The sequence below is a fragment of the Vanessa atalanta genome, chromosome 1 (assembly GCF_905147765.1).
Source record: "Vanessa atalanta chromosome 1, ilVanAtal1.2, whole genome shotgun sequence".
Taxonomy (NCBI): domain Eukaryota; kingdom Metazoa; phylum Arthropoda; class Insecta; order Lepidoptera; family Nymphalidae; genus Vanessa; species Vanessa atalanta.
Window position 1 is genome coordinate 719,366 of NC_061871.1, and position 21,742 is coordinate 741,107.

Sequence of the window (21,742 nt, forward strand, 5' to 3'; positions counted from 1 at the left end):
AAACATATATAAAAGGCAAGTGAAATAATCGAAAATTAATAACATAATCTGGTCCTCACTACACTTCGTAATTCGACCGTAATGATAGTTTAAGTTTTTTGTTTTTAAGATTTATTACAGAAGATCGAGCGAAGTCTCAAAATTTTAAAATCCTATTTTTTTTATTATATGTTAAAAAAACAAATACTATTGTTAGCTATGGAAATGCCACTTCTCCTCTTAAGGGGAAGTTTTGGATCTTTTTTCTCCACGCGTCAGATTCGTGTAGGTGTTCTCGCATTTCTAGATTTCAAACCTCGTTCTTTAATCACGTACCACATTTTCTACCCTCTAAACCATCATGGCTAATGTTTATTTTTGAGCCTTTGAAGATATTCAGTGAAATGTAACAAGACATTCGTTGAACCTTTGACAAAGTTACCGTCACAATGATCGATAATACTTCCATCATTGTTGTCGACACGCAGCCGACATTTTCCATTTCAGAGACATCCATCTTAATAGTGATGCCAGCTTCGTGAATACCGTCTTTTCATTCCGCCGACAACTAATTACCGCCAGTGATTAGTTACATCTCGTTTGACGTGTACCTTTACAGTGAACGCTTCATCTATTTTCATGATTCACATCAATGACTTTGATGTTTTCTTCACTACCGGACCCAATACTAATAATATTCACGCTGTCTGTTATAACGACTGGTCTGGTCTTTATTTATGATATCCGATCTTGTATGAAAAGTGGAATGCATTAATGGGGGTCAATAAACTTCATGAAAAACAAAATTTATATTCAAGTTTTTTTTTTTAATATTTAATTCGATATCTAAAAATTTAAAGGCAAAAAGATATATAAAAAATATATACAGTTATGTAAATGTGCATATAGTTACGAAATATCCGTTATTATTGTATTCTTCTTCATCTGTTAAAAGCCTTGAAATAAAACTAGTTTTTAACGGATTTAATCGCGTATATTAATTATTTTAACATCCCGACGTTTCGAGCACTTTGCAGTGTTCGTGGTCACGGGCAGACTGACCACGAACACTGCAAAGTGCTCGAAACGTCGGGATGTTAAAATAATTAATATACGCGATTAAATCCGTTAAAAACTAGTTTTATTTCAATGTGTAATAATCGCGAAAATCTAAGACAACATTATGTTAAAAGCCTGTCACAGTAAAGCACTCGTAGAGGAGCTCAAAGGCTCAAATTGATTAATAATGTCAGTCTGTCGGCTTATTGCGTAGTCTCACCAATGTGAGTCCCTGACGAACGTACATTCTGTGATAAGTACATTCTGTTTTGACAAGTGAACTGAGGGAATTATTTCTCAGGTGAATTCTTAGAAATTTCATAAAACTCTTTAATGGTAATAATCTGAAGACGAGGAGAAAACATTTATTTGACGTCCAAAAATGTTATCGAAATTTAAAATTTGGTAAATACAGGCATTGCTGCAAGCCACGTAAACCTACACACAGTACACGCACAGTACTTGCACAAAGCTTAACCTCTAGTAGAACAGAATTCGTCCCGTAATACGAAAATCAGATATATCGATCTACGAGTAATCGCTTAAGAATTCCCAGAAAAGTTAATTAAAATCTTGCATGGAATGTTTTAGTCAAAGAATTCCTTTATAAGATGTCCGCCTATGAAGTCATTTTCCTCGTTTTATTGATGTAATCCTTTTTATGTCCGACGTTCACATCAGGACTCCGTATTCATGCATGATGTCATTAAAAGATTTGATAGCATCCTTGACGTATCCATACCCTTCTCAACGGATTGATGCGTACCAACTCAATGGCGAAACAAATCAACGTTTTATTCCGTGACCCATCTAAAACAGCTGGTAATAATCGATAGTATCAGTTAGTCAGTCAGTCAGTTAGTCAAAGTTTTGTACTAAATAATTAAAAACATATCCTAATAAACTAAACTGTAGAGTTTATCGGTAATATAAAAATCTAGAAGTCCGATTTAAAAATGTATATTTTCCTAGGCATATTCTATCTCTGTAATGGTATAAAGAACGTACATAGTTTATGCGGCTTAGTATTTGATGTTTTGTTTCTAATATAATAAAGTTACTACAAGATAAAATAAAAAATTAAAATATGTCAAAATACCCAGAATGATGAACGAAAATTAAAAAAATATATATGACTTCCGTCGTCACAAAAATATGTTCACAGCACGAGGCTGTTAATTGCTTTCGCGATCAAGTAGACATTGTTTATGCCTTAAGTTGCATAACTCGGAAATAATTTAGCTAACTTAGTAACCATTTAGTAATAAGTGAGGAAACTTATGGAACGTGGAACACATAATGTTGAGAACACTAAGGCTTAAAATACGACGAATAAGTACGTGATCTAAACATTTCTTATCGAAAACCATTGAAGTAAAGTCAAACTATCCTGTTATAGTATGGAGACCAATGAATGACAACCCTTCGAGATAAAATTGCCTTACATTTCGTATCAACAAAGAAGTCATCATAGAGTTCAAACAAAATTTGTGCAGACATCAGTAATACTCAGTATTTAAGGTGTGATGTCGCTTTTCATTTTGGTACAAGCAGACATATTATATAATGAATGAAGTTTATAAGTCGCAGCCGACTAATCAAATTAGTCATTCTAAAAATTCAGCCGATCCTGTAAAAAGGTTGTTTATTAACAACTTCATATGTCAGTGGCTTTTTAAAAAATACATTCAAATACTGGTCATCGTATTAAAAAAAAAAACAAAGGAATACCAATTAATCATAGAATGAGTTACATTATATGATTAATTGACTAATATCATTCAGACAGCATTTTGCAGCGCTGTTTCGTGAAGTGGCTAGGTATTTCATTGAATAGCTAATTTAACCAGTTGGCTGCTACATAGATAAAGGTATATGACAAAATATAAATCAAATATACGGAAATATTAAAATAGAATTACGATAATATGAAAAAAAAAATTGATTGGGATTAAAAGTGTTGTCAAAACATAATAATCGATCTAAAGCTACGACAATAGAGCTGTAACAATACTGAATCAATTTGGAATAGCAATTCGTTTAGTGATTCGACGTAATTCGGTACAAGTCATCCAATCTGATTCGTTTTACTGATTGTATCTTCGTAGAATTTTCTAAAAACTTCCACGAACACAATAAACAATATTCCAGGAACGACAAACTGACTACTACGAGATAAGTCATCTTCTATTGCCACTCAAAAAATATTGAAATAGTTCAACCTTTCTGAAACAACAATAACAAATACGATCATAAAATTAGTGACATGAGATATATATTATTGGTCATTACTGATATTGATATCCTAATTCACATTATTACTTGATGGTAGGGCTTTGTACAAACCTTTCTGGGTAGGTAGCACCGTTATACCGCCAAACAGCAATACTTTTTGTTATGGTGTTCCGGTTTGAAGAGGGATTGTATTTGAAGCCAATGTAACTACAGGTACAAGGGACATAATAGCTTAGTTCCCAAGGCGATGTAAAGAATGATGAATATTTCTTACAGCACCTGAGCCTATAGATGATGGTTGGTGATCATCAGGTAGCCTATTTGTCCATCAATTGAACGATACTATATATATATGTTTTTCTCAATAATTACAACGGTCAAATTTGGCCAAAAAATGAACACTACAAACGCTATAATCACAAATGAAACTAAATTACGACTCTATATTAAATCACATGTATATGTATATCTATGCTGGCGATATTAATAGTTTTATTTATATTGATTTAACAATTAAATTAGTCATTACAAATGCACTTTGTTCTGAGGTTGTAATTAATCACTCTTACGTACTAAGTTTTAGAGAAAAAAACTCGTGATACATTTATATTAGCTTTCACCCTGATAATACGTAATTCTTGGGACAAGATATTCCTTTCCTTTAATAAAATTCCACAGATATCTTGAATGTTGCCTATGAATAAATTAAAATGTTAATAATATATATACATATAAGATTTATTAAACAATACAAGTACAATTATATACCTATGACTAGTTGTCGCTCGCGGCTCCTCTCGAATTTTATCATGGAAGTTCGGTGAGGTATTAAGAATAAAAAATAGTCTATGAGTCCTTGGAATTCAAGTTTGCTTTATATATATTTTCATGAAATATGTTTCAGGGGTTTTAGTCGTGAAACAAACAGATAGACAGAGTTACTTTCACATTAATAATATTAGTATAGGTTGAGATTATATCAATCAATTTCGAAAAAGATTGAGTACATTTCCCGAACCAGTAGTAGCTTTAGATTCAATTTAATCCAAAAAACCCCACTTGATTCGAGCAGATTTAGATTTTTGGTAGTTAAAAAAATATTTTTATTGGTTTATTGCTCGTTTGAAGGCTGAGTAAGCCAATTTAATACTTTACAAACTAGGGACATAGCGTTTTCGAATGCGTTTTAGACGTTGATGTTATTTATCAGTTATTAACTAAGAAGACAGTTAGCATCATATATCGTTATGTGACCTATTCGAGAACCTTCTGATTAAAATATGTTTTTAATCTTACATTGAAATCTAAAAGATTGATTTGAAGATATTATTATTCAATTAATTCGTTCTGTTAAGTTATTCTGTAATATCAAGTTCGATAATCTTCAATTAATTTAATAAATTTAACATTTAGAAGACATACGAATCAAAAAATGTATTAACGTAAGAAATTTTCCAGCACTTACGAGTACAAAAACACAACTGTGTCTTTTCAAAAAAAGCTTACTTCCTTCCTTGTGAAATGTACAAGCCCGTTAGTCTTGCGCTACACAGGTTTCGGTTGTCTCTTATTTGCCATTACATTATGAGAGTCCTATGTAGATGACTTGTCTCCATCGAGATTGCTAACCGTGACCGAAATCAGTCGGAGGTGATCAGCATATCAATTTGCTCTTATCTCATTTAATTCTTTTTGGCGCAATATTTTTTAGAATTTATCGGCCCAGCCTGTCCGAATAAATCTCCAACCTCCCTTCTTGGTAATACTTTTGATGGTAGGTTGGTCTCCCACTTCTATATACTTTATTGCCATAAGTGTTGAGATAATAAAACACTTATGATACCCACAAATTAAAACTGAATTCTTACTCTTTTCTTTAAAAAATTTAAAGCTTTTGTCGAAGCGTGGATATATATTGTTTTCTAGGCAGGATATAATATAAAAAAGAATTGTACTTTACTGACATGCTCTGTAATTAAAATGATGGAAAAGAGTAACTACTGAGTTTCTTTCAGGTTTTTCTCGGTAGAATCTAATTTCCGAACCTAATTGAATAAAGAATTAATTGATTGATTTTTTTGGATTTCATTATACATTTATAAAGTAATTTTACACGATTAAAATAAAATTATTACGAGCTGTCATTTATGAAAATGCTATGGTTCAGCCGCACTAATGTCTATCCGTCGAAAACGGTCGATGCGGGTTCCATTAGCGTTTAGGGTTGTATATGTATTGGAAAATGTTCACTTCAAATTGTCCTCATGACTTTATTTTATTAGATATACCAAGATCAAAATTAAATTCTTATACTCGAATTTTAATTCTACCGAAAATAACTAGTAGGACAGTTAGTTACTCTTATTCTATAGCAAAGTAACATAATCAATCCTAAAAATATTCATGTATAATATGAATGTTTGTTTGTTTGTTGATCTTTTGTTTGTTTCTTTCTATACTTTTCTAAACTATTCATATAATTGCGATGAGTGTGTTCTTCTTACGCCAGCTAAGCCCAAAAAAGCCAAATCCCAGGTCAAAAAAAAAATATTTTTTTTTCTTTTGTTTATTCTTTTATCTAAAAAGAAAACAGCAAATACTAAATCCAAGCATGTATTATCAAGTTTAACTTATTAATTTTTCTTGGTAGCAGTTTAACTATCGGCATAAAACGATATATTTCCTTAAGTTTAATGGTGCAACAGGAAAATTTATTTTAAATTATTTTAAAATCGTTTAAATTATAATGGATGTCCTCTTGTCCCAATTAAATAGGAACATTAATTAATGTTTTTTTTTTTTAATTTATTAAGTCGTGAATTAGGAAACAAATAATAATAATAATTTACGTATTTCTTATGCACGTAATGAGAAATGTATCGTTTGTATTACGCAGCGTCTATAATTGTTCAGGACAAAAATGATATAGGTATAATACGAAGTGAACTAAGGGACTTACACAATCCTAAGATGTCACACGATTACAAAGATGGCGCAGGGTTGACGTATTAATATTGATGTTATTGTTTGTTTTAAATTAAAAGATAAAAAAAATTAAAATTTTATGATGTCATACGATATTGAAGATGACAATTTAAGACAAAATGAATTAATCTTATTTATTAAAAGTACTACTAACATAATTCAGTGCACTTTTGTTTAACAAGATTCTATGAGAGTTTCTGGCAGTTTCTTCTCGATGGAGACTGCTTTCCGAAATGGTAGTGGTAAAAAAAAAAGATGAACTTGACGTCAGACGATATTAAAGATGGCGGACTGTTTACGTATATTACGTATGTTATCATCATTGTTAGTTTTTAAATTAAATTTATTAGAAGTCTATCCTTAAGCATTGAATTCTCTAAACAAATAATTTAAAAATACAACAGTAAAAAAACGCGGGATCATTGGTATTCGTTGAAGTTCGTGCACAGGATATAATTGCGGTTATTAATATTTCTTATGATTTTCTTCTATACGGAATAGACATGCCGCACCGTTGTAGCGTTGTTAAATTAATGTAATCCCAATGTTAGATAATCCTTAAACGTATTTGGTTTCATTTCAATTTCATAACCATCCAACGAACAAATATTGTAATTCAGTTTCCCTTCGCTAGTATCTTAATAGTGTAAATAATACCTCTTGCTTGCTACGTTATTGCTACTTAATCACTGTTCGAAACTTGGCAGCAGGGTTTCGAGCAAGCCCGGCTGGGTATGTACTACCTGTTCATCAAATATTCTACCGCCAAACAGCAGTGCTTAGTATAGCTGAGTTTCGGTTTGAAGAGTGAGTGAGCCATTGTAACTGCAGGCACGGAGGATATAACATCTTAGCTTCCATGGTTGGTGGTGCATTGGCGATGCATTGGAATGATTAATGTTTTTTACAACACCAATGTCCATAGGGTAGGTGGCGACGTCTTACCTTCAGACGTATAATATAAAAAATAATAATATTGTTCAAACTATACGATACTAGTTGCTAAACGGTGCTTGTCTTTACAGAATAATCGTAGAACTTACATTTTCTTTCCTCCTATATACACGTCAATGGCACCCCTAATCTGTCCATTAAACTCGAATGAACCGCGGCACTTTCATTTTATCAAAGGGCAAGGTGTTGTCGAGCGCCTGTCTCGACTAAATTCTGATAAATTTCGTAATAAGAACTTTATGAAACATCACAAATTGTGGAATAATACCTAACCTATATGACTTACAATTCTCGTGGGATTGGTGATAGTAACCGTGATCTTATTGTTAGGTATTATTTATATGGACCACCTTATCGTAAATAGTCATATAATCATCCAATAGACATTGGCATTGGATGCTGATAACATGAATACACCGTCAAACCTTGGGAACTAAGAAGTTACGTCCAGCTAGTAGCTACTATTTGGCGGTTGAATATGTGATAAGATTGGGTTGTATCTACCAACATAGGCAAGCACAACACCCTACCATCAAGTTAAAGTGATAAATAATACAGTAAAATTGACCTATTAGTAATTTCAAATTGATTACATTCATTAGTTATCTGCTCGATCTGTTCGAAGCTACAGTCGCGCAAGGTTGACAGACAGATGTATCAAATTATATTTTTATAACTGATAATAATTATTGTTTAAATTGTGTAACATTTGCTGTCGTCGGAAGCAATATTTAAAATTTTACAACTGAGCGGTTCTTTTAAAGCGCGAGAATTGGTTTACTCCTCAAACGCTTCAGATGGAGGTGACCTTCGGATTTCCCATTTATCTATATCCCTGTCTAATGAACGACAAACCGTTTTTGTTTTAGAAACGGTTAACGTAATGTTTTCAGTTTAAGTAAGAATATTCTTTATAACGATTTTAACAGGTAGCGAGGGTAGGCTCAACTGTTTAAGAATACATTTAAAATAACATTTAAATACATACCGGTATACAGGTATACTTCAACCGTCCGTTATATTCTGGACACAAAAGTGAATGTGTGTAGAGTTGCAAGGAAAACAGAATCATAATAAAATAAAATATTGCGCTTAGACGAATTAACGTCAATGTCGGATTCTGCGTTTTGTTGGCAAAACAGTGTGTTCGACGGAGATTGATGGATTTCATGTTGGAAGTGACATGTTTAGAAGCATTAAAATATATTGTTGATTCATCCTATAGTATATATACTATACTATACTATAATAGATAGTATAAAATATCGATGTATTTTTTAATACAATGTGTTTTATTTTTAATATAATATACACTCATTTTAAACAAATTGATTACATCGCGACTAAGTTCATTATGGTTATATTTTACAGGTTTAACGAATAAAAAACGACTCAAAATATTAAAAACTTATTTTATTATTACTGACTAACTAAAGTATTTAGGTTATAAGAATAGTTAAAAAATGTTTTTTTTGACAAAAAAACTAAACCGATATTGCGAAAGAATCTTTAATAAATTCTTAGAAAACACTAACAATTTCAAATAAAAATTAATTCACGTTATTTTACTTGCAATTCTTTCTATTTTTATTTTAATATTACAACCAATTCTTGTTTCCGACGAATCGCTAATAATTCCTTTATCCTCTCCAATTAAGCGTAAAGCATGAGATAGGAGTGTTTACGAGTACTGTTTAGGAGAACTACACAACAGCTTGTTTGTCTAGAGGCTAGATTATAAGACTGCAAGTCGCAGGGTTCCGAGTTCAAACCCTGGGTTAGATCAAGAAAAAGTGAGTAAGTCTTTTTTTGAAAATTATCACGAGGGCAAATTAGAAAGGTTGCAGTGTCAATACCCGTGCCTCAGACAGAACGTAATTATATTTTCCAGTCAAGTCTGATGACCGTCTTACCCAATTATTATCAGTTGGCAATTTTCCATTCAGAATCGCTGACCGTGACCAAAATTTGTCAGAAAAACATAATCATACCATTGAGCTTCTTTATGTCACATAAGTCGGCTGTCTGGCAAATAACCTTAAGTAAGTGGTCACCACTACCCAAAGACATTCGTACTGTAAGAAATTTTATACTTTTTTTCACTCTTCATATCACCGACACGCATACGACTTTGGGAAGATAGAATATGATCCTACCTATTTATTTTTATGATGTCTTGTCAGTTGAGTCTGTGCGCCCCAGATAGATATGTGTGGGGGAGACGTCGACCGTCATTGCTGGCGATACCCAACGAGCGAACCAAGTTGCTCAAGGAGGCGACACTGACGCGCACATTATGTACTCTCAACGTGATACAGCACGACAGGGTGGATTTGATTTGTTGCAGCCTGAGTGAGCTCATAAAGGTTATATAACCTATATAACCTAGTAACTTATTTGAAATATTGTTATTAAATGGGCTGTATTATCGAATTAGGGCAACCATGTACTGTAATGGTATGTGTACAGTTTTGTTAAATAAATAAATAAATGTATTTACTTTATTATTCTATAACTATTCACTTATAAAGTACTTATGTACCTGGAACTGAATAGTCCAGAAGCCTAACACACAGAATGTTAATTAAATTGTATACCATAAAGCTATAGAATTTTAGTACGTTAATAAAATTATGTTTTCTTGTCACTTGTTCATGTAGATTTTTAATGTAATGTGTACTCAAAACTCACCGTCCTCGTACAGAGTCTGTGTCGTCTTCGTTGCCGGCTTCCGGCTGAAGGTGCATCCCGCTTTGCGCCCACGTCACTGTAAGCCAGTCTGTAACAAAAATGACAAATTTTAATCTGAATAATAGTAATGGATTGTAAGAAATGTAAACAAAAAAATAAACTGATTTCTAATAATACTCCGAGAAGAATGAAATGTTACGTATTTTTCACACTCATAGGCGTAGTTTTTTTTTCAATTAATCAATCAAATTAAATGAGGACAAATGAATATCCGCTAAAGAAAAAACAAGTTTTTCAATATCGGAATTCCGAGGTAAAAAAAATTAATACAACCGACCTCATAATTCTCTTTTTGACGTCAGTTAAAAATACAGCTGAAAACATTAAGCGGCCTCATTTTAACCAACTTCGAGAAAATGATGATGTAATTTCTATATATAATAAAATTTATGTTCGGCTATAAATTCTTGTTTATGAACAATCATTGCATTAGGTATAATGTGTATATATCGTAGCCAACTAATTTAAATAGCCTTTTATAATAATTAATATCCTAGCCATTTTACTAAAAAGGGACGTTCAACGAGAGCCTTAATGATATTCAGACATGTATTATAATAGGGTAATTTGCTTTAACTCTCCTTAAAACTTCTATTGGTTAGATCAGTGTAGGTTACAACCTACTTTCCTCAGTTATTAAGAGTTCCGTTGGATGAGAGCCCAAAAGAACGGCATTACCCCTGCAGAGATGGGCAGGAGGGTAGACAGACATTGTCTGAGACAGCTTTAGCGAATGACAGAAGTACAAATGCTCCTTAAGAAAGACGTATTCGCCTTAAAAGGACCTAGAGGCAGACCTTTTTATGTTTTAGATACGTTGTTATTTACATTGGCATTGAGCATTGGCAGAATCCTCGCTATCAACGTGACGCCGTTTTGCAGAAGAGACCAAACCAAGCCTGATTCTATTGTTACTGTAGAACACGGAATAAAAAGTTCCATACCCTGGCGCACCACACCATATATCGTGTGATTTTTTTTTTTCATAAATAAAAGTATTTCAAAGAAGCAAATTATTTCTTGAATATAAAAATTTTGCTCCAGGTGAGGCTCGAACTCACAACCCCGGCATGTCTCGCACGCACTGCGCTATAAGTACCGTGCGCTGACCGATTGCGCCACTGGAGCTGTAGGCGTATTTGCCAAAAATCCAACAAGTTGAAGAATTCTATAATAAAAATAATTTTGATGAATACTAGTCCCTTGTAATCTATTTCTATTAATATCCTAACCATTTAGGGACATTGATAAATATAATATAAGCCCGATCAATATCTCGGTATTAAATTTCGCTTAATTTCCAATATTGTTTCTATGAAGTCTAGACTAGACTTAGCATTCGAAATTTAAATGAATGTCAGTTCATATTTTAATGTTTCTAACGTTTGTTTTCCTTTTAATATCGTTGTATTCGTCTTTTAGAATTTGAAATTGATTCAATCTGTTCCAATTTAGACGACATTCAACAACAATGACGTAGTAGATACAGATACCGAAGATTAACGCACGATGTGTGTATAATTCAATAGCTTTCGTTCTGGAAAATTCCATCACAAAAATGAACATCGTGGATGGTTTAAGACTAAATTTGAAAATGAAAGATAATTAAATGGATGTATCTCATAACTCACTTTGTGCACGCCCGTCTGGGGAGGTATGTACCACCATCGTCATATATTCTAAAACCGAATACTAAGTATTGCTGTGTTCCTGTTTGGAGAGTGAAGTCTGTATAATAATAGGCACAAGGGACCGCACGTGTCTCACATAACATTGAATAATAAATGCATTTATAATTAATAGTCTGACATTATAAATATTTCATTTCGGTAATTTTTAACAAGCGACTTCCTGAACTTCCTTGTTGCTTCCCAACCAGCCCAAGCAGATTGCCAACACATCACAAGCCAATGTACCTTATACTGGCGCACTCAACCTTCAAACCGGAAGGGTTTTTGTTCAAGCCCAGACTAGAAAGTGGAGTCGAGTTGAGTGCCTCCGCGGACTTGCTCCGCCGAAGATTACCGGGGAGAAGGCCGCTATGCGTTGCAGCTTTGCCAGGAGTAGAGGGGTTCTCTGAACCCCGTGAACTCCTCTTGCTTGGAGGCCCATAACGGTGAACCAACGCCAGCGAGCCCAACATACCCCCCATAAAAATCTAAGAGCATTTTTCCAGCGAGAAAAAAAAAAGATGAGAGTAGAGTTAAATAATCTGCATCTCGTAGAAATGGAAATAATAACAATACCTTTTGAGGTATTAATATTGCAAAAAATATTAAACTAAATCACAAAATGTCAATCACCTATGTTGTCTACGTATTATTACATGTACGTGTTATAGTTCTACTAGTTGTTTTACGTACTTTAATTAAATTAACTACCTAGTTTTAGTACCTACCCTTTAATTTTAAATAGGCATAGATACATAGAGCATAATAATAAGTAAGATCGTTGCAATATAAACCTGAGGAATATAATAAATTTATTATAATACTTTTAATTTACACACTTGTTTAAGTAAATGAGAAAATCACCTTGTTCAAAGTCAGTTGAAAACAAATTATCACTTAGACCGGCGCTCGTAATTTCAAGTTGAATCGGTTTAGTTCCCGTTGCCATGGCTACGCAGACAATACGCTAAGATAAATATGATTTTCATCCAAGACACTGATATAATTCCTCTCGAATGTCGCTAACCTTATTGTCGAGGTTTCTTTACAAGTAATATTAATGTCTCTTTTAGATTATTATATTATTTATTTAGAATGTAATAAATACATTTTGTAGCTTTTTTTTTTTGCGTAATAGCCAAAGCGAAGTGAGAGAAATCTTTGTTTAAGTTTCAGATTATAAAAGAAAAGGCAAATGAAGCGCTGGAAACATTGTAATAATAATATAATAATAAATAATAAATATTGGGCAACATCACATACATTACTCTGATCCCAATGTAAGTAGCTAAAGCACTTGTGTTATGGAAAATCAGAAGTAACGACGGTACCACAAACACCCAGACTCAATAATGAATGGAATCGAACCCGGGACCTCGGAGTGGTGTACCCATGAAAACCGGTGTACACAGTACTCGACCACGGAGGTCGTCATAGTAGTAAAGCGATAAAAGCGAATACAAAATCAAAAGCGAATACAATCAATCCGAAACGGAACGACGTCTTTTTGTTAAAGCGTCAAAAATTAATTGTTTTAGGTGGGGTAAAGTGTTTTTTCCATAAATAGATAGGCAGACGGGTAACGGGGCTACTTGACGGTAAGTTGTCACCACATAGACAATACATAGACAATGTGCTGTAACCTTGAGAACTAAGATGTTATGAGCCTTGCGCTTGTACTTATTTACTTGGTGGTAGGGCTTTGTGCAAGCCCGTCAGGATAGGTACCACTTACTCACCAAATAATCTGCCGACAAGCAACAATACTTGGTATTGTTGTGTTCCGATTTGAAAGATGAGTGAGCCCACGGGCTAAGGGCCCAAGGGCTACCAACTACAGGCACAAGGGACAACATCTTAATTTCTAAGGTTGGTGGCGCATTGACGAAGTAAAGGATGGTTAATATTTCTAACAGCGCCGATGTCTATGGGCGGTGGTGACCATTTAACATCAGGTGTTACTTAAATAAACATAAAAAAGTTAGTCTGGCTCCCTTAAAACCAAAATACAACAATACTAAATATTCCTCATAGAATGTGTAATGGGTATTACCCATCAACACATATTTGTATAAAGCCCTACCTACAAGGTGAAGTTCGAAAGAGATCGCCGCATTGCTCATTCCAAAAAAAATGGTATCTACCAATATATTAGGGCAAGATATCAATAAATGTATTCCTCTTCGTCTGTTCAATATTCTCCACGAGAACTTAGTTCAGAGTACGAAATATTCGATAAGAAAGGTCTAGTTCGGTTATTTACAATCCTTTTTCGTATTCACGTCATATGTGATTAAATTATGCAAAACTCCCTGGGCGTCGCTGTTTGACGAGGGTCGACTGGGTGGACCCGCCGCGAAGACGGACCCGGCATTACTTTTATTAATTACATAATTTGTCGCGTCATACTCTGTTACGATATTTTATTACATTAAAGTCATGTTTTCTTATAATTCAATTAAATTATAATTGACCTACATTTCAATATTAACGTATTAAATATAATTATGATTTAGTTTAAAAAAAATCGTATCAGTAACAAATTCAAGCAAATTGTTATACTTTGGTTAATACGTCTATTTAAGTTAGAAGATCATAGTTTAAAAAAATACAATTTTAGAGCTTTTAAGCTTTTACCTATGCCTGCGCAAATTCCACTCCAGGCCTACATATATTGGTAATGTATAAAATAAGTAATCATCCCTCATATAGTTAATTATGTTAATTCAATTGTGCGTATAGTTACCCTGTCTCAATCACACTTTAAGCCGTAGGGACAATACTAAGTATTTCTGGTTGATAGTAGGATTTATGATGATATGTGTAATACTTACCCAGGCTGGTAAAAGTCCTACCACTAAGTTAACGTATTTTCCAACATAAAGGAGTTTCTTGCCCAAACCCCAATAACTTTTTAATGGCCTGACCAGGGGCTTGAACCTAGCTGTGTATATTAAACACTAAAACAAGGAGACAGTTTATATCCAAACGAGAATTAGGAAATTGTCATTTTTGGCATGAATCTTAAAATTTCCGGATTATAGGAGTATTTAGATATATATGTGTATAACAGTTGTATACTATAGTTTATTATAAAGACAACACATTGCCTTACGTTACGTGTTTAATTATTATGCTCTGTCTATCTATAATGCCTATTTAAAATTAAAGGGTAGGTATTAAAACTAGGTAGTTAATTTAATTAAAGTGTGTAAAACAGCTAGTGGAACTATAACACAAACATGTAATAAAACGTAGACAACATAGGTGATTGACATTTTGTGATGTAGTTTAATACTTTTTGTAATATTTAAGATGTCTTGATATACTATACAGATAACTTATTAATTTCATAATAACCTCACTATTTATTTATTATTATAAATGTTAAAATAATAACAAAATCGAGATAAACTCTTTTAAGTCGAGTAGATTCTGAATATAATTTAGATTTTTAGCAACAAAATATTTTATTTTTTTCACTACTTTTACTGAATTCATATGCACCCTAGCGCGCCCGAATAAGATTAATGAAGAGGTGTTATCTACGAGAGGCTGACGATTCTCATTGCTAGGCACAGACTGAGACTAACTCAACTTCTTAGTAACAATCCAGATTAAAGAACATTTGTTTTTAATCTAGTAGATGACGAAAATGTTTAGATTTTACTCAAATATATAATATTAAGTACATACAAGTCAATATAAAAAGAGAGTTACTGTACAAATCGTGACCGCTTGGAATGGTGGCAAGAATGCTAAAAGCATTTCCCCGTTGAATCGCAATTTTCGCCCAGCGAAAAATTATCCATTCCTCCTCTGACAACAGTGGAGGCAATAATATATATTGCTATATATTTAATAAAGGTTTTTCCTACTAATCTAAAGAATTTCAAAGACATTATTTTCAAATATTATATAATCTAATGTTGGATCCGAAATATTTTTAAACAATAATTGTTGTAATGTAGGAATGTGAACTCGTTGCTCAGTACTGGATATTTTATCCTCATCTTCTGTTTAGAAGATAATAACGGAACTGCTCTAATACAGCTTGCAATACATAGTAGGCACATATTGTTTAATTCATGAAAAACTAAATCAATAACATTATATAGATGACTAGTTTAGCCACCGTGGCTTCGGAGGAGGGGGGGGCGAGTGGCTACATATCCATTCGCACATTTTGAACTTCAATTCTGAAGAACATGGATTTAGAGCCCTTCAACTCTAACTGTACCCAATTGATTGGATAATTTAAAAAACATCTATGTTTTTCCTTAAATTCATAGCTTGCTTCATAACAAATTTCATCAAAATCGGTTACTCTTATTCAACATTTTAATTACAGAGTTTATATCAATAACTTGTAATAAAATTTATATATTATATCCTGTCTGATCAAAAATAACTCCACGCTTATATTGAGAAACTAGCTATTGCCCGCTTAGAAGTTGAATATATTTACAGATTAGCTTAAAAACTTCTTTTTTTTTTCGTTATTTATTTACTATACAAAATCATCTGTTTAAGTGCCTAATAATCGTAGTAGACAAACAGCTGTTCAGCTGTTAAAAACAAAGATTTTCTTCAAAAACTCTTTCTAAAAAATATTGGTATATATTATTGTCTTATTTAAATATAAAAAAAAAGATTACTAAGAACTATAACCTAACAATTACATACATTTATAATTTAATTTGTTTAATGAATACACTGGACTATATAATAAAATGCGTAATCATTTTTAAGCTAACATACGATTTTTTTAATAAATCGCACCCAGATATCATGATATATTTAAAAAATATCGAAAATATAATGTTAAAAAAAAAATAACTAAATTATTCATTGGCAATTTAACACCATCGGATATCAAGTACTATTAAAATTGAAAAACATGTGAACGGTGAACCCGCGCTGACCACGTAATATCCTGAATTAGATCACATTGAATATTCTATTAACATTATTAAGTGAATAAATCAAAATATTTCTATAGATAAGCCTTTTATTATATTTCTATGTAATTATTATTACATACACACGTACATAATTATTTTCAACTATACATGTTGTTGTGTTGTTCATAAAATTTGTTTTTTATGACAGAGGTGACCTTAAAACTCAGTCATGATTACCAGACATAAATCCACATTTTTCGGTTGAGAGCCTCCAATATTGGGGACTAAGAAGCTTACTTACGCCCCGTGTCCCCATACATCTTAAACCCTACCTTCCAGCCGTAACACAACAATGCTATTGCTCTTTGACGTTATAATATGTGAGTGATTGATACTTCTGTCCAGAGATTCAGAAATAGTTCAATATTTGCAAAAATTTTAACGTCATAAATGAATAGTAGTAGCTACAAAATGACTGTCAGCCAAAGGATTTCTCTCCTCTTGAAAAATAGTTTTGTCGCTTATTCCATCACACTGTTCCAACGAAAGTTGGTCGATAAAACATCTGGCAGAATTTCATACGTGAATATTTTTTCACGACAATTTCCCTCACTTTTGAACATGATATAAATTACGCACACAAGTTGACCGCATGGAAAGTCAATGGTAGTTGATCGGATTTGAACCAGCGATATTCTATTCAAACGGTAACGGTCTCCTAAATACTAGTTAAACCCATTAAGTCGCAGGTGTAGCTAATTCTGGGCAAATTTAATGTCTTTGAATATTCTTTAAGTATTTTAAAAGTGTATATGTTATGAAACGACCGCTCGTCCTTTAAAACGCACGTAAAGGTTGGATGATTTAGTTAACCACACTATATCCTATCCCTGATCGAGACAATCAGTCCGCCTTGTGATATCTGTAGTTTCCTATCATTTATATTTCATCAATATTAGAGTAAAAAGTAATTAACGTTAATAAAATAAACATTCATTTAAAAGACTGAATCCTAAAATAGATTTTTAGTATTTTTGCGGAACAATTTATACACTTTTGTAACAGAATACTATAATAATTATTAGAAGTTTTCAGTAGTAATTTGAAAAAGGAAGCGGTGTTGATTATTATTTTAGTGTAACATACAATTTATGTCCAACAATGATAATCTTTATAGAAGATGTAGATCTAGCAGATAGTCTAGCTTGTCTCTTTTGAGAATACAACTCTACCAACCAAGAGCCGAACCCAATGTACAACGATTTCACATCATTTCTCGGACACGAGAATCTATACTCCAGGCTTAAACTAAGAATTTTTCGACAGAAAAAAACTTAATTGCCCGACTCAGATTAAAACTAGGACCTAGAGATCTGGAGTTTAATAGAGCTAGCCACTCCACAATAAAATGGATTTACATTTAACGTAAATCACCAGCTGTATACATTAAACGATAAATGTCTTAAATCATTGTAATTCGCCCATTGTAAAGTTTCTAAACTAATAACGTAGACAATACAGAACCAGAGGGTTGGTAATGACGATTGAATGGGTAGGTAATGACTCCGAGTCAGGAACGTAATTGAACTAATCGAATTCAGTATCACTAGTTCGGACGACGATAAATCTTTTCAACTCCAACTCCCGATGAATCCACTCACAATGTATCACGGCCGATACGTTAGAAGTTTATGCAAAGGTTTATGTTTTATTGCAAAAACTTTTATATTAATTCGGGATGTTTTAGCTTTAGCTGTTGATATACATTTAAAATACTATTTGTTAAATATGTGTTTATTATTAAAACTATAATGTTAAATATGATCATATGTTTAAATGATTTACAACCTAGTTTTCAAGATTTTAGAATAATTTATAATTAACAGCACTTCAGTCGAAACGATAATACGAGTCGTTTCATATTCCGCGTGCTCTTGCCTTTTGCTCTATAAACTACTACATTCAACAAACGATTCGTTCGTTTTACCGGTGTTAAAAAACTCAAATTCACCTTTAATTTATATTGAAGCATCTGTTATACATTTACTCAACTATCGGTTATTCGTTGCCTTATTTATATATTTAAAACAGAAAGTAAATCATAGCTTCTGAAAACCCACATAGCAATTCTGCTAAATAAATAAATTGATTTTGATAGTAGTAACTGGACATTTATATTACATTTATATAAATAAAGCATTATTTACAATCGAAAGGTATGTCAAGAAAATATTAATAATACCGACGCAAACATTTTTTTGTCATTAAAATACAAAATTGAAACCGAATCAAACACCATTCGAACAAAGTAGGTTTTGATATCGATTTCAATTAACATTTAAGCTGATTTAGTAATTCAACCTGAAATATATTATACATTTCAGCGATTATTTATAGAAATATATTTAAGTCCTATGTTGAAACTTTTATAATGAGGTGCATATATTGTGGAGTTAATATTCGTTGATTTGCATAGAGATTATGTAAATGTTATTGCATGTCATTTTATTTTTTATACAAAATTGGAAACCGTCCATATAGTGAAGTACATATTAAAACTGTTTATTTTGTATATTTGTAATACGTCTGATAGCAAATGGTCGCCCATAGACAGCAGAACTTGAAACGTATTATTAATTATAAATTACGCGTCAACAAATTTAATAACTAAGAACTTATGCCCCTTGTGCTTCTAATATCATTGGTTTACTAGAACTTCAAGTATGATACAATACTAATTAGAGGTAAAATATACTGTTTAGAGGTAAAATAAGTGGTGAGTGGATGATATATATACATATATTTAGATAGATAGAAAGCAGTGGACCGAAGTATTATAGATATATTTTTATTAATTATTATTCGATGTTCGTTTTTTTATACGTCAAACGGATGGGCAAATAACTGGTGGATAGTGGTCACTATCTCCTAGAAACATTGGCAATGTACAAAATGTTAACCATTATTCACGTCGCCAATGCGCCCAATAATGGTAGCTGAGATGTTATGTCCCTGTAGTTACAATGGCTCATTCAGTTTTCAAGCCAGAACAGAACAATATAATATTGCTGTTTTGGTTATAGAATATATAATGAGTGCTTACAAAGTCCTATCGCCAAATAAAATTGTATATACCACAAAGTTATATGTACGTGTAAAGATATTAAAAATTTCTAAATGTTCCATCAAATCTATCGCTAACTGTTCTCACACGGTATATAGTTGTAAATGAACCAAATAAACTATCAACCTACAAAATCTGACAGATCGAATTCGGTATTACAACAAGCATAGTTAATAGCTTGGACTTTGAACTCTCGCTACATTTGAATACATTATTTGGACTGCGTGTAATGAAACGTAATCCAACGGCGAATGTATTTCTGATTTTCTAATGTACTTTGGCCAAAGGGAAATTAGGTTAAAACGTCAAATGATAGGAATCAAAATGGTAGTGATGATAACAGCTTTGGTATACATTAGCAAATACGATTTAATTGATAGATAAATATTTCATAACAGGAAATTGCTTTAGCAGTCTGTAAATTTCCCACTTCTGGGCTGAGAAGGTTTGGAGCATATTCGACCACGCTGCTCCAATGCGGGTTGGTGGATATACATGTAGCAGAATTGAAATTGGATACATTCAGATGTCATCACGATGTTTTCCTTCACCGTCGAGCACGAGATGAATTATAAACACGAATTAAGCAAATGAAAATTCAGTGGTGCTTGCCTGGGTTTGAATCCGAAATCATCGGTTAAGATTCACTCGTTCTATGCACTGGGTCATCTCGGCTTATAACAAGATTATATTATATAAAAAGTACATACAAGTTCAATGTATATATGAAAATAAGAATACATTACCCGATGTCACTTAGAAATTACAAAGATATTTGACAAGCCATCGCCCATTAGAGCTACTCGGTAAGAACAAACTTGAAAATCACCGCAGAATAATCGTGAAACGTCAGAAAGTAATAAACGACATTGACTATACTAATCAATGTAACATTTTAACAATTATCTGCAATTTATTTTATAGCAGAATTTCATTACTGTAAGAAGATTCTCAACATTTCACATGAGATGCGAAATTTAAATCTCTACGAATCTATCCATTTGGGAAAGTTAATTTTACGAGTTTATGACTTGTTCGTTTACAAACGGTATCTTAAGTAATAAATTAAACATTTGATTACTATTAATAAACATGTAATCATTGTCTTTCCAAATCAAATGATGCCCAAAGAAATCTAGGAGAAAGCCAAATGAAACTCATAAATCTATACTAATATATATATATTTACTTTACTAATAAATGTATACTTAGTGGTAGGACTTTGTGCAAGCACTGGGTAGGTACCACCCACTCATGATATATTCGACTGCCTAGCAGTAATACTTTGTATTGCTGTATTCCGGTTTGAAGGGATGAAACTTACAAGCACAGGGGACATAACATCTTAGTTCCAAAGGTCGGCGCTGCAAGGAATGATTTTTTTTAAGCCACCTATGTATATGGGTACTATGGAGATCATTCAGCAAAACTACTAAACTAATATACACAAAACCGTTATCATAAAATGCAGCGTGTTTTAGAGAAGGTTTTAGTATTTATGTTGCACGTCGTAGTATCAACTGATTTAAGTTTAGACTGTTGACATGGCGACATCATGTTCCCCGAGCTTGAAGATCGTATTATTGTTATGAATATATGCGTATTCTGTCGAATATAACAATTGAGCTTAGATTTGAGTCTGGATATTAAATGAAATAGGTTCAAAGGCCTCTCACTAACATCGAGCTGACACGGGAATTTATTGAAGTTTCGGCTGTTAGTGCTCTAACGAGAGACGATAAAGGACTTTGAGATGAAGTTAATAACATAGTGAAAGCGACTGAAGATTGCATTTATATTTATAGTTTGTAAATAGTGGAGAAAATTAATAAATTAATAAACCAATATAAGCGCTAAAGAGACAAATCTGGTACACTAATATTCAAAGGGGAGTATTTAACCACAGAGCAGTGTTTTCCTGTTTTCCCCAATAAAACTTTGCGATTAAACAGCCCTTTTTCACTTAAACCAAAATCATGGCACTTTTGATAAAACCAGCAAAATTGTTTCGGTTTGAATGTGATATAATTTGAGTCGAATTCAAGCAAACATTTTTGTGTGTAAAATTTTAGAACAATAAG

General features: G+C 32.6%; 1 protein-coding gene and 1 non-coding gene across 2 annotated transcripts in view; both read right to left on the reverse strand.

Moving 5' to 3' along the window:
- The window catches only part of LOC125072341 (atrial natriuretic peptide-converting enzyme), a 135,079-nt gene that overhangs the window by 70,846 nt on the left and 42,491 nt on the right, over positions 1-21,742 (reverse strand). The window contains exon 3 of the mRNA XM_047682985.1: positions 9,904-9,991. Coding sequence (XP_047538941.1) covers positions 9,904-9,991 — 88 coding nt within the window. The remainder of the gene's footprint in view (positions 1-9,903; positions 9,992-21,742) is intronic.
- On the reverse strand, positions 11,000-11,091 carry Trnai-uau. The gene is given in 2 exon segments: positions 11,000-11,035; positions 11,054-11,091. It is a non-coding gene; the product is annotated as a tRNA-Ile (tRNA).